The sequence below is a fragment of the Salvia miltiorrhiza genome, chromosome 6 (assembly GCF_028751815.1).
Source record: "Salvia miltiorrhiza cultivar Shanhuang (shh) chromosome 6, IMPLAD_Smil_shh, whole genome shotgun sequence".
Classification (NCBI taxonomy): Eukaryota; Viridiplantae; Streptophyta; class Magnoliopsida; order Lamiales; family Lamiaceae; genus Salvia; species Salvia miltiorrhiza.
Genome location: NC_080392.1, coordinates 45366593 through 45379596, shown reverse-complemented (window position 1 = coordinate 45379596; position 13004 = coordinate 45366593). Strand labels below are relative to the sequence as shown.

The window sequence follows — 13004 nt, the reverse complement described above, 5'->3', positions numbered from 1 at the left end:
TTAACTCTTGCAAACATCCACCGATCTCAAACCACGTGGTTAGAGATTCTTAACTTTTTGTGGGTCAACAACAATTTCATTAAACTCAAAATGAGTGAAATAAAAATAAAAATGATGGCAATTTAGTTTAAAAATGTGGAAAATTACATAATCCCTAAACAAAGGTATTACTCATTCCGTCCCACTTCAATAGGCACATTTTTTTTGGGCACGGAGATTAAGAAAACTTACTTTTTAGTAGAAAAGTGGTAGTAAAGTGGTGTGATCCACACCAATTAAGTACATTTTTTTACCCAAAAAAGAAAATGAGTCTATTGGAGTGGGACAGAGGGAGTATTATTATGGGCAGATTTGGAAGCGAAAGCATAGGTAACATCTTTAACGAATGCTTCCACCGCAGCATACTCAGCAAGAGCCTTATGAACCGCATCACACCTCAAAAACTCGGGAAAAAACAACCAAAACGCCGTCGCCATTACAAACCCAATAGTTAGAGGCCCCGTTATAAGCCTCGGCGGCCGCCACCTGCCCCCGATGAGCTTCTTAGCCGCCACCTCCGCCGCCAAGCACACGCCGTGGAGCATGAAAAAAGCGGTGAGCTCGCCCGTGGGCAGCCGCCGCCCCAAGTAATAGAAAATGAGCTCGTGCATCAACCCCGACACCATAAACGATCCCACCATCGCCGGCAAGGGGGCCCACCTTCGCCCCGTGATGCGCGAAGCGCATTTTAGCACCGGCTCGTACACAGTGGGCCTCAAGATTTTGGAAACCATAATATTCCATCTTCTGCCCCAGAATTCCTGCACTCAATTCTTTTGTGAGAAATATTGCCTATATCAAATGGAATAATACAACAAATTCAAAACAGAAATTGAGAAAATAATACTCCGTCTGTTTTAATTCAATAGTCCACAAGCCTTGGATACGAATATTAAGAAACACATAGATAATTATGTGTTAGGTAAATAATGAGTTAATGTACGGATATTTGTTATGTACTTCATCCGTCCCACCAAATATCAGTCGTTTATTTTGGACACAAATTTTTTTAAAAAAATTACTCGGTATTTAGTGTATTAAATATGATAAATAAAAAAGTGAAAATTAGAACACAAATACTCTTGTGCAATTGATTGCACCGTACAACTGGTTTGCCAGAATAACACTACTTTATTCGGGAAATGACACTTGAACATTTTCGAATGATACTACTTCAACATACAAATGATACTTGAAAATCTTCAAGTGTCATTTGTATGTTGAAGTAGTGTCATTTAGAAACCAGTTGCACGGTGCAACCGGTTGTACAAGAGAGTGCCTCAAAGTAGAATAAAGGAAAAAACTTTTGTCATATTTATTCACAACCAAAAGCACCGGTCCTTAGGGCTGTAAATGAACAGAGCTACTCGCAAGTTATTCTAGATTCAGCTCAAAAAAAGTTCATTCGGAGCTCGATTTGATATTAAACGAGCCGAGCTCGAACTTGATTTCGAGCTCGAGATTTTTATCGAGCCGAGCTCGAGCCTGACAGTGCTCGTCTCGTTAAGCTCGCGAACATGTTCAGATTCGATTGTTTGCGAACATGTTCGCGAGCCTGTTCATGAACCTTCAGTCGAGACTTCAATCGAGTTAATACACGAACCTTAAACGAGTCGAACAAGAGCTCAAATAACATATTTAGTAATTTTTTTTTCTTATATTTATAACAAATTCGAGCTTGAACATCATATATACGAACATCTAACGAGTCGAGCTCGAGCTCGAATTTTACATTATCGAGCATCACCCGAGCCAAACTCGAACCAAGCTGGAGCTTGGTAAGTGGGTGACGAGCCGAGCTCGATCATCGAGATAAAAGCTCGAATCGAACTCAAACACCAAAATATTTAAACGAGTCGAGCTCGAGCCTGCTAGTATTCGGCTCGACTCGTTTACATCCCTACCGGTCCTCATAAAGGACAAAAACTTTAAACAACAAAAAATATAAAATATCAATTGAGGCCCTAACCGGTTGTGTCTGCGTTTGCAACCAACCCTTCAACAAACTTTTTCAAACAAATAAGATAATGCCATTTGGCATTCAATTATTAAAAAGCATGATAATAAATATAGTCTAACAAATTCGTAACCACCTAAAACGAAATACTATGACTAATGTTTCGCGAAACGGAAAGAGCATTGAGTAGGAATTTTTGGTACCTGCAGGGACGCGGACAAATAGGGCTCGTCGAACTGCGGCTCCAGTTCGATCCCAATCAAGGCCTTAGCCAATCCCCCAAAAGTGGCGAGGATTATTTCCAGCCCGCAATAAATGTGGAGGGAATACAAAACCCAAGTCAGCTTGGGATGAACCAGATCGGTGTAATCATACATCTTCACAAACAAGCATATAAGCAGAGCTTTCGCCAGATAATTCCAGAACGACTTAAGGCCGCGTTTGGCAGGGTCCTTACCCGGATCCGTGATTTGGTGAGATTTGATTGGGAGGCAAGCGAAGGCGGCGAATTTCGGTAGGGAAATGGATGGATCCGATAAGGGGCCTTTCCCGAAGGCCAACATGATGAGCTTGAAATTGGCGAGCCAAACAAGGAAGAAGGCGGAGGAGCCGCCGAGATGCATGGTGTGGAGACTTAGAGGAAGGATTAGGTTGAGGATTAAGACGGGGATTATGGCGAGGAATCTAGAGACGCCGCCGGGGACGACCTTCGATAAGAAGAAGCAGTAGGAGAGAGAGGCGAAGACGAGAGACCATACTTTGATGAAGTTTGTGATCTCTCCTTCTGCGTGATGTTTCACGATTTCGATGATCAATGGCAGCATCATAGCTAGCGTCTTCTCTCTCTGTCTCTACTGCCAAGTTCAAGTGTGAAGTGAAGATCTATTGAGTGATGATGGAGCCGCCGAGGCAGATTTAAGAGTGTTTTGGTTGACTGGAGATTCAACTTTCAGCTGCTTTCCAACATATTTTAATTGCAGGAGTGGCCCATACGAGGCTTGCCAAATCTGAAATTGATATGATATTATGCTATAATTATATTCATTTATACTCTCTCTGTCAGCAAAAAAATTTACTCCCATTACAAATAACACGTATTTCAATAAAATATGAGTGGAATTATTAGAGCACCTACATCGATCGACTCATTCGGAGGCTCGAGTCGATTTATGGATGAGTTGGCCAATGCACGTGGCGGGCGATTCGAGCTCGACTCATATGGATAAGCCATGCTCATTCGTTACTTTGTGCATGTGTGTGTGCGTGCAATGCATGCGCCACGTTTTATATGGATGAGTCGGACTCAACTAATGCAAGGCATTGACTCATAATCAACTCACTAACTTTTTATATAGATGAATCGATCAATGCCCCTGCATTGACTCATAATCGATTCATTCGTGGATGAGCCTTCAATCGACTCAACGAATTTGGATGCTCTTAGGGATGGCAATCTATCCGCGGGTAGCGGATATCCGCGAAAACCCGAACCCATTAGGGTGGGTTTGGATACCATTTGATATCCACAGATAGTTTTGTGGGTGCAATTCACTATCCATTTAGTTCGTGGGTATGGGTTTGGATACTTACTATCCATACCCGCGAAACCCGTTTACCCGCGAAAAATACCCTCCAATTACCCGTCAATTATCCATCAATTACCCGTCAAATATCCACAAAAAATTCTATAAAATATGGGCTTTGAATATATATTTTGAAATTATGGGCTACTATTTCTACTGTCGAACAATTATAAACATTGTTCTTTGTTGGATTTTATATTTTAGTTGATGAATTTGAACATTGTACTTTGTGAATTTGAATTTAAACATTGTTCTTTGTGGATTTGAACTATGCTATTTGTGTTGATTTTTTTTTCTATTAAATTTGTTGTAAATTTATATTTAAATTCTATTTCGTGGGTATCCAGCGGGATAGTGGGTATCCGGCGGATAGCGGGTGTCCGGCGGATAGCGGGTGACGGATATCCGTTGGATAGCGGGTTCGCGGATACCCGACGGGTAGCGGGTATCCGCGGATAGCGGGTTTGGATACCATTTGATATCCATGGATAGTTTCGTGGTTAGCAACCACTATCCATTTAGTTCGTGGGTATGGGTATGGATAGTCACTATTCGTACCCGTCGTACCCGATTGCCATCCCTAGATGCTCTTAATGAAGTGAGGATCTTAGATGTGAGTGAAATTTACGTGTGTCTTAATACTTTAAATAGAAGTGATTTTTTTAATAAAAGAATCAAAAATAAAATTGTGATAAATTTTTTACGAATGAAGAGATGTATTTTATACGTCCCATTGTTCTTGTCCTATTTTGTTCAATGTAAAATTGGCAAAAATTTGTGGAGCGCTATCTGGATCGGAGCTTGCCAAAAATAAGTTACTCCCTCCGTCCCAATAAAAGCGGTACATATTCTTTTTTGAGTCGTCCCAATAAAAATGGTGCATTTTTTTTAGTAATAATTTTACACTACAAATAATATGGCCCTACACACTTTCACATTACAATTTAAATCTCTTTAAATCTCGTGTCGAAAAAAAGACCACCGACTTTGTATTACTAGGAAAAGTCAACAATGGATGACCACATTCACTACAATATACCAGCTTTTGCAATATGATAAGTACTCCCTCCGTCCCCAAAATAAGTTCCTCTTTGGGGACGGCACGGGTTTTAAGGAAAATGGTAAAGTGTATTGATAGTGGAGAAAAATATGTTATAATTAGTATTGGGAGTGGTGAAAAGGTGAAAAAGTGTTATAATTAGTATTGGGAGTGGTGAAAAAGTGAAAAATAAGAATAAATAAAGTATTATTAGTGGTGGGGTAGGTGTCCAAAAATAGAAAGAAAGAAAGAGGAACTTATTTGGGGGACGTCCCAAAATGGAAAAAGAGGAACTTATTTCAGGGACGGAGGGAGTATTTTTTACTGCGTAATAAAAATTCAGCCCACCTTTCAATACAATTAAGATCTTATATTCATATTTATATCCATTGTTAAATGAGTCACATATTTAACATAAAGATATAATTAATTAGAAAGAAGATGACACCATTAATAAACTTAATTAACAATAAGATCCCTATTATAATTTTAACTCCATATCTACATGAAACTTGACCGATATTGACAACTAACCATTAACTTACTATGAAATTATTAATATAGTGTATTGTAAGTTTTTATGTAATTAACAAAAAATGACTTCGATTTTAAATCAATGGATAATCTTAATACACAAAGGAGCATTCCTAAATTTGTATTCCCTCCATCTCACTATAGGTGGCTCAAAACTTTTCGGCACGAGAACTAAGGAAAATACGTAATTTGGTTAAAAGTGGTGGGACTTACACTTCTTTAAGGGTTAATTTTTTTCATTTATGAAAAGAGGCCACTCATAGTGGAACGACTCAAAATGGAATACAAGCCACTTTCAGTGGGACGGAGTATCATTTAAAATTTTATACTCCATTTCTTTGTGAAAACATTTTTATCCAAACATGTACTACATTTTAGTAATTACGTACATACACATTATCTTGTTGTACAAATGTTATTCTCATGCTCTCTACGTCGACCAAAAATATGATTATTTTGTCATTTTGGCTCGTCCACAAAAAATATGCCTAATATATTTTTTGGCAATGTACTCCATGAACATTTTTTACTATTACACTCACAAATATTGTGAAACTCATATATATTCCACTCACTAACACTTAACACGATTCTTAATCATATAATATCATGAATTACCTTGTCTAGACATACTACAATTCTACTTAATTAGATGTTAAAAATGATGATAGATGAGTTTAAAAATGCGAAAAATGCAATCTTCCCTAAACAATGATATGATTAATTAGGGATAGGCAAAGCATAATAAGTAGTAACATCCTTAACGAATGCCCACAGCGCTGCATATTCATCTGATGCGTTGGCAATCACATTGCACCTCAAAAGCTCCGGAATAAACAACCAAGTCGCCGTAGCCATCAGGAATCCCGACGTCAAAAGCCACCTTAGCAACCACGGCAGCCGCCACCGCCCCTTGATCACTTTCTTGACAGCCACCTCCGCCGCCATGCACACGCCGTGAACCATCAACAACGCCGTGAGCGCGCCGCTGGGCCGCCAGCAGCCCATGTAGTAGAAAATGAGCTCGTGCATCAACCCCGACACAAAGAACGTAGCGATCACAGCAGGTAAGGCGGCCCATCTCCGGCCGGTGATGCGCGCCGAGAATTTTAACACGTGCTCGTACACACTGGGCCTCAAGATCTTCGACACCATCATGTTCCATCTCCTGCCCCAGAAATCCTGTTCCCAAAATAATTAAGCAAACAAAAATAATACTCCCTCCGTCCCAACAGGGCCGGTCCTCAGATTTCGAGGGCCCCAGGCAAAACCATAAAAAAGAGGCCCATAAAAATGAAACCTGAAAAATTTTGTTGTTTCAAGATCAAGTTTTTCTCTAGTACTCTCAATGTATAAAATTTATAGGTTACTTGGCATTTCTCAAGCTGTAGCCACTTAGAAACAAAAAAAAGAATGAAACAAGAAAGAGAGTAAAGTGTGAGATGAGAGAGCAAAATATAGGAGGCGAGAACAATACAATAAAATTAATGTTTTTTTTGTGATTAATATAAATCTATTTTTAAAATTTAGGGCCCCTCACCCTTTGGGGGCCCTAGGCCCTTGCCCCACTTGTCATATAGAAGGGCTTACCCTGCATCCCAATAATAACATCTCAAAAAAATGGTGCACACAAATTAAAAAAAATGTAGATAAAGTAAATAGGGAAAGGGATAGAGTGAATATATAAAGTAAATTATTTTCTTTTTAGGTTAGAATATTGTAAATAGTACGCCCAAAAAGAAAATTTGGGAGAAGAAGAGTATCTTTTATTCTTATAAAATCGCCAAATTATAATTTTTTTTTTTTGTGAGAAATTTCGTGCAAAAGCTCATATCAAGTATAGAAAACCGTTTCCTAAAAATCTTAAAATCGAAATATAAGAGCATCCGCATCCGTTGAGTCAGTTGGTAAGTCATCCATGCTTCGGAACCACTTATAAGCCAAGGTCTGTATAGGATTGGCTCATCGAGTCAGCCCTATGAGCTGATCGATGTGGATGCTCTAAGAATTTTTTTTGTACCTGTAGCGACGCCGACAGATAGGGCTCGTTGAACTGCGGCTCCAGTTCGATCCCAATCACGGCCTTAGCCACGCCCCCCAAAACGGCGAGGATTATCTCCAGCCCGCAATAAATGTGGGGCAATACAAAACCCACGTCACCTTTGGATGAACCACATCGGTGTAACCATACATCTCAGAAACCAAGCACATAACCAGAGCTTTCGCCGCATAATTCCAAAACGACTTAAGGCCACGTTTGGATGGATCCGTGATTTCGTGGGCCGCTCTAACGGGGAGACAAGCGAAGGCAGCGAATTTCGGTAGCGAAATGGAAGGATCGGACAACGGGCCTGCCCCGAAAGCGAGCAAGAGGAGCTTGAAGTTGGTGAGCCAAACGAGGAAGAAGGCGGAGAAGCCACGGAGGTGGATGGTGTGGAAGCTCAGAGGGTGGATTAGGTTGAGGATTAGGACCGGGATTAGGGAGAGGAGCCTCGAGAAGCCGCTCGGCACAGCTTTGGATAGGAAGAAGCAGTAGCAGAGAGAGGCCAAGACGAGAGACCAAACTTTGATCAAGTTTGTCATCTCTCCTTCTCCTTCTGCATAATGTTTCAGCATCTCTTTGGTGTGAACATGTGAATTGGTTTGGTGAAAGAGTGAGGAAATAGTAATGCTTGACGATATCGCCGAGGTATAATTAGGTGGGGCTTGCATGATTTAAGACAGGATTTATTGAGTTTAGATACATCACTTTCCATGCATCTTGCCGCCCATTCTTTTCTACATGTTATAAATTTTGTATTAATAACAAATTGTAGTTTTACTTAGGAGTGCTGACTTAATTTATGTTGGGATTTGTATACTGGAACCAAGAACTTTTATATATGTCTGTATACAATGTTTATATACGTAAATTTGTGTATGACTTTAACTTACGGGTGAGAATTACATGAGATTTGGTCATCTTTATTAGGTAATTTAGGTAATTGTATCTCTGTATAGGATGCTAACATCCGCTTAAGCAGCTCGAAAGGTTTATTGAATTAATAAGAAATTAATTAATATAAGTGGTCAGAAACTTTAATTAATTAATGAATGTTGGATATCTTAAATACATGAGTCAGATAAGTCTAAATACAAGCTCCGACTCATCATCAATATTGATTATCTAAGTGAAAACTGTTGTAGTGAGAATAGTATCATTTGTCAAAAAAGGAAAAAGGACTTGTACATATTGCTTTGAACAACCACTCCCATTGTTGAACTCGAAAGGAATGAAAATACATAATGACACAAAGAAGACCAAACATAGAAGCTAGGCCTCAGATTTCAAGATGAGTTGCATATTCAATCGGGAAAACCTTCCGACGTTCGAGCTACGAGTCTCCATTTCAACCGTAAAGTCGAAGACGAGTAGTGATAGGCTTCCGGCACAAGGGGCACAAAGTTAACGTCGCACCACAATCCTTGCATGTCTGCAAATTTGCATACACTCCAACGCTAATTAAAAGACAAGCCTCAATGTTGAAAGATGAGATGCCTAAATTCATAATACCCTTAGGTGGCATTCACTTTTCATTATTGATAAGATACAAGATTGAGTATGTTTATCACTATTTGGATTTCTCCAGTCATATCCTTTCAATGGATATAAATCAAGCAAAATTAGCTCTATTGATAGAAATTATCCAGGGTTGCGGGATATCCTAAGTTTCAATCTATCTTAGTAGACACTGGATTAGCCTAGACTATTTTTATATGTCGAGATTAATCCTTAAAAGTAAACACCATCTTAATTAGACAAATGAATTATTTGTAGAAGTAAATTCATCTTGCATAACTCGGGTATAGATGCTTACCAGATGTCCACACCCGAAAGCCAAGTCCTTCCGATTGGTTAAGCAGATCGGGCATGCCTTGAAACAAGAGGAAGATGTGTTTGCATATGGAACAGAAAAATACAGCAACGTATATAATAAGAGGCGACAAACGGGCGTGGAAATTCACTTACTTGTTCAGCCGGTGGTCCTGCAGATTCAGCTGGTTCTAGGCTGCTCATATGTGCAATTGATCTTGTAGCTTTCTCCTTGTCGTGGTCGATTATTGCATGAGGAGGAGGAAGAGGTTGTTTCCTAGGACCTGAACTGTGACTTCTGAATAAAACAAAAAACAAGAGAACATTGTTTGATTTATTAAGATGGTAGAGATACATGATCATGAAAGAGGGGCGAGGGACTCCAACGAGACGTTTGACATAAATTCGAAGAGATGCATACAAAAGGGCGGAGCTCCAGTTGAGGAGTACTGAGAATTATTGGCCTTACTCGGTATATCGTAGTGTCAGTGTTGCTTTGAACTGAAGTGGAATTTCCATCAACGCAGCAAGGGCAAAAGCTGATTCCTTTTTATCTGTCTCCGTCTGCTCGGATATAATCTTTGTGAAGTTGACAAACTGTGACACAAGAGGGATGTCAACTTCAAACTCACATTTCGTGTCAAGGATAAACCAAACTATATATTTGCAGAAATTATGCAGTAACCTGAAAATTGTCAAATGCTCGTTGAGGAAGGTTATCATCGAATTCTTTCATCTCATCCCACGGTCCATCTCCCACACCGACAAGAATGATGGAGAGGGGATATTCGCTGCATTTCATGTGCCATAGATTACTTAAGGCAAGAATACAGCATAATCTAATTTGTTAGGAATCGAATCGTGCATAACTTAAATTAATAAATCTGTTTACCTTGCAGCAACTACAGAATTGATAGTTGCTTGTTCTTGAGGACTTAACTTTCCAGGTAACGTGTCGGGACTTCTAGTTACCTGATTATAGAAAAAGTTTAATGAGTTATTCAGCATGAGAAATTAAATGATAAATTCAATGGATGAAAGAAACATGACCTGTCCATCTGCGATGATAACAAGGACATGATACTGAAAATTGCTCTTTTCCACAATATGAACCGCTGCATCAATTACTGGAGCAAACGATGTTGGACCTGTATGTCAAGCAGCCATGGGAAAGCAGTTCTAGTAAACGATGTGTGGTAAGAGAATATCTATCGTTTACTGATATGAACTGGAGTTCTTGAAATAAAGAAGAAAAGCTGTACAATCCAATCTAGAAAATATAAATCGAGTTCCTAAATAGATTTTAACAGAGTATCATTTATATTCATTTTCATTCAACATTAAGCTACTAAAATGGTATCTTTTGTGAACACCTAACACTCTTTGCTGTTGTTTGATAAACAAGAGCACTCCATTTTTCGGTCTCCAACTGGAATTCAAGACACGAACAACTCGATTAACACCTTCGAAGATGGTTGTAGTTAATAAGGAATTTTACAAGATTTTCGTTCAAAGAGGGTCATCTCTCAGAGAAGGTACCATGAAAACTGCAGATAATTAGCTCAAATCAAAGTGAAATGATTACCCGATAGATTCAGAAGTGGAACAATTTCTCTATATCGTGCAAGTGCTTCCTCAAATCCATTGCAAGGTCGATGATCGGGGTAAAAGCTGAATACATGTTGATCATGTGTCGTTGCTGAAAATAAAATATAATCCATCTAATTACTGTCATGAATAATTATTGATCCCCCCCCCCCAAAAAAAAAACAAAAACAAATAACTCACCATCACCAAATCCAAAGCAAGGTATTAAATTGTCTTCGTCAAAGGGAGATAAAGTCCTTCCAATAATGGAAATGGCTTGCTCGTATGGGTTAGGAGTGCTACCGATAGCATGGAGGCTTTTTCTGTGGAAAGAATACTTCCCTACAACCTTAACTAAGTAAGATGGTCCTTGATCTCCACTTATAAGACACTGCATATATAAGAAACGACTTTTATCTAAAGGAATCACCTGTCCATTCGTTGCTCTTGGTAAAATCGATTCCAAGGATTAAATTTGATGACTCCAGGCCAGCTTCTCTTAATGCATTGATAACCTGTAAACATGATCATATACCATCTTAGTCACCCGAAACCAATGTCTAAAGAAGGCATCTTTTTCGGACAAATCATAATGCAGAATAAGTAAAACTATGTTGGGTCGAATAAAGAACCTTGATCTTCATAACATAGAGCTGATGAAGTTTGAAATGGAATAAAAATACAAAAGATATAACAACAGACTACGAAGCAAAGATTTAGTCGCCACGGCAATGCAGTGACTGTTTGAAAATCACAAAAATCACAACACTACCATGAGGAAAACCGATACCTCGTCCAAAGAGTTGAAGTTATCTGCTATGTATGCAGAGTGCTGTTTCTTCCTATAGCTAGTACTCGTCGAAGTTGTTGTATCTGACGGGATATGATGCTGATAACTAGATGGTGTCGAACTGGTGGCATGCTCTGGAGATTGAGGTCTGTAGCCAGCATCAACCGTGTATCCTCCGTGTACAGCCGGTTGACGTGAAAAATTTTCATATTCATCTTCAGGTGATGATTCGCTGTTTCCCATCACGTGGCAGTTTATGTCGACTCAATAACAGAAAACTCTGCATAGATAGAGAAAGAAGCAGTGTGAGATAATGAAACTGTAGATGATGTTCTTGATTCTCAATCCAACATTACATAGAATTGGATAACAAGAAAGCGCTGCCAAAATGCAAGATTGAGTCCTATATATCACTCATTTCCAATCAAAGAAGATTCATTTCTGTCACAGCTTGGAATTGAAAACTTTGTGAGATTTAGGCCCTTTTTTCCAGCTCCCAAAAGACTAACAACATGAAATTTTGGATGTACATGACAGCGAAGATTCATCATATCACAATTTCTTCCAAAAATATTGACCCCATCTCATTTTCAACAGAGTTGATGCATTTAATGTATTTGAAAACTATCCACATTCACTCACTTAAAATAAAAGATCATTAATTCCCAGATCAATAAATAGAGATATATTACTTTATTATCATTTAATAAAGAAAGAGGGCTTCTTTGACCACCGAATTCTGACCAAACTCTGTCATTCTAATTGTGTCTTCTAAAAATTTTTGCTTTACCAAGAAACTGCAGAATTCTATTAATCAAGGATGAACTACTCTTTGAACTATAAGTAAGCAATGATTGGAGTCAAAGTTACTTATTTCTGCAGTTATCCTAAACAGAACTTGGTAATGAAGAAGCAGAAAATGTTCGGTTTACAGATCAGTTGCCGCAAATGGATAAATCATATTGGGCAACTCAACAATACGAATTGTGACTACATCCAAGAATCCCAATCCATATAAGTCAACTAGGAAATCATAGCATATTCATGACTTTGATCACGAGAGATTTAATCCCTTTTAATTGAAAACTATTAGAAATACATATATGCAGGTGAGAGAGAGAGAGAGGAACCTGCAGTTTGTGTTCCTTAATTGGTGCAGCAAAAGAAGCAAGAATGGGAAAGTGGGGAAGATGGCTAAACTTGCAAGCTTCGGCAACAGCTGTAGTAGTTGGTGTATAGCATTAGCGCATGCTATTTTACTGGATATTTATATGGTCTGAAAAGTGCGGCTGAATGTAAGAAATGTCAGAAGTCAGCCGCTCACAACATTTTTTTAAGGAAAGGTGCTGTACCGTATAATCGGGTTGACCCGTACCCAAAATAGTATTATTTATATAGATTGGATCAGGATATGGGTTCAAATTAGGATGCGGGTCAAAGTTTAAGTGAATGTATAATTTGAATGTACCGCAAAGACTTTACCATTTTTCATATAGCAAAGACTTTATAAAGTCGGTTCTATATTTTTTTTTTGTAAATCAACAATATTAAATAAAAAAAATTAAAAGTCGCGTCAAAGGGATTCAAACCTAAGATCTCAAAGATTCTTTTTTTTGATAAAT

The 13004-nt window shown here is 38.7% G+C and overlaps 2 protein-coding genes and 1 pseudogene across 2 annotated transcripts; all 3 read right to left on the bottom strand.

The window, feature by feature from the left end:
• Nucleotides 1–54: 54 nt before the first annotated feature.
• LOC130989998 (acyl-CoA--sterol O-acyltransferase 1-like) lies at nucleotides 55–3121 on the bottom strand. Its single transcript, XM_057914180.1, has 2 exons — nucleotides 2200–3121; nucleotides 55–800 (listed from the first exon to the last, which is right to left on the bottom strand). The coding sequence occupies exons 1-2, from the start codon at nucleotides 2821–2823 to the stop codon at nucleotides 312–314; spliced, it is 1113 nt and encodes a 370-aa protein (XP_057770163.1). The 5' UTR covers nucleotides 2824–3121; the 3' UTR covers nucleotides 55–311.
• Nucleotides 3122–5781: 2660 nt separating this feature from the next.
• Nucleotides 5782–8004, bottom strand: LOC130989995 (acyl-CoA--sterol O-acyltransferase 1-like; annotated as a pseudogene).
• A 348-nt stretch (nucleotides 8005–8352) lies between these two features.
• On the bottom strand, nucleotides 8353–12677 carry LOC130989994 (E3 ubiquitin-protein ligase RGLG3). The gene is made up of 12 exons (XM_057914178.1): nucleotides 12513–12677; nucleotides 11383–11662; nucleotides 11023–11107; nucleotides 10794–10934; nucleotides 10591–10704; nucleotides 10056–10153; nucleotides 9898–9977; nucleotides 9691–9796; nucleotides 9475–9602; nucleotides 9162–9303; nucleotides 9010–9066; nucleotides 8353–8625 (listed from the first exon to the last, which is right to left on the bottom strand). Exons 2-12 carry the CDS (start codon nucleotides 11623–11625, stop codon nucleotides 8542–8544), a joined length of 1278 nt encoding a protein of 425 aa, XP_057770161.1. The 5' UTR covers nucleotides 11626–11662; nucleotides 12513–12677; the 3' UTR covers nucleotides 8353–8541.
• Between the last annotated feature and the right edge of the window lie 327 nt (nucleotides 12678–13004).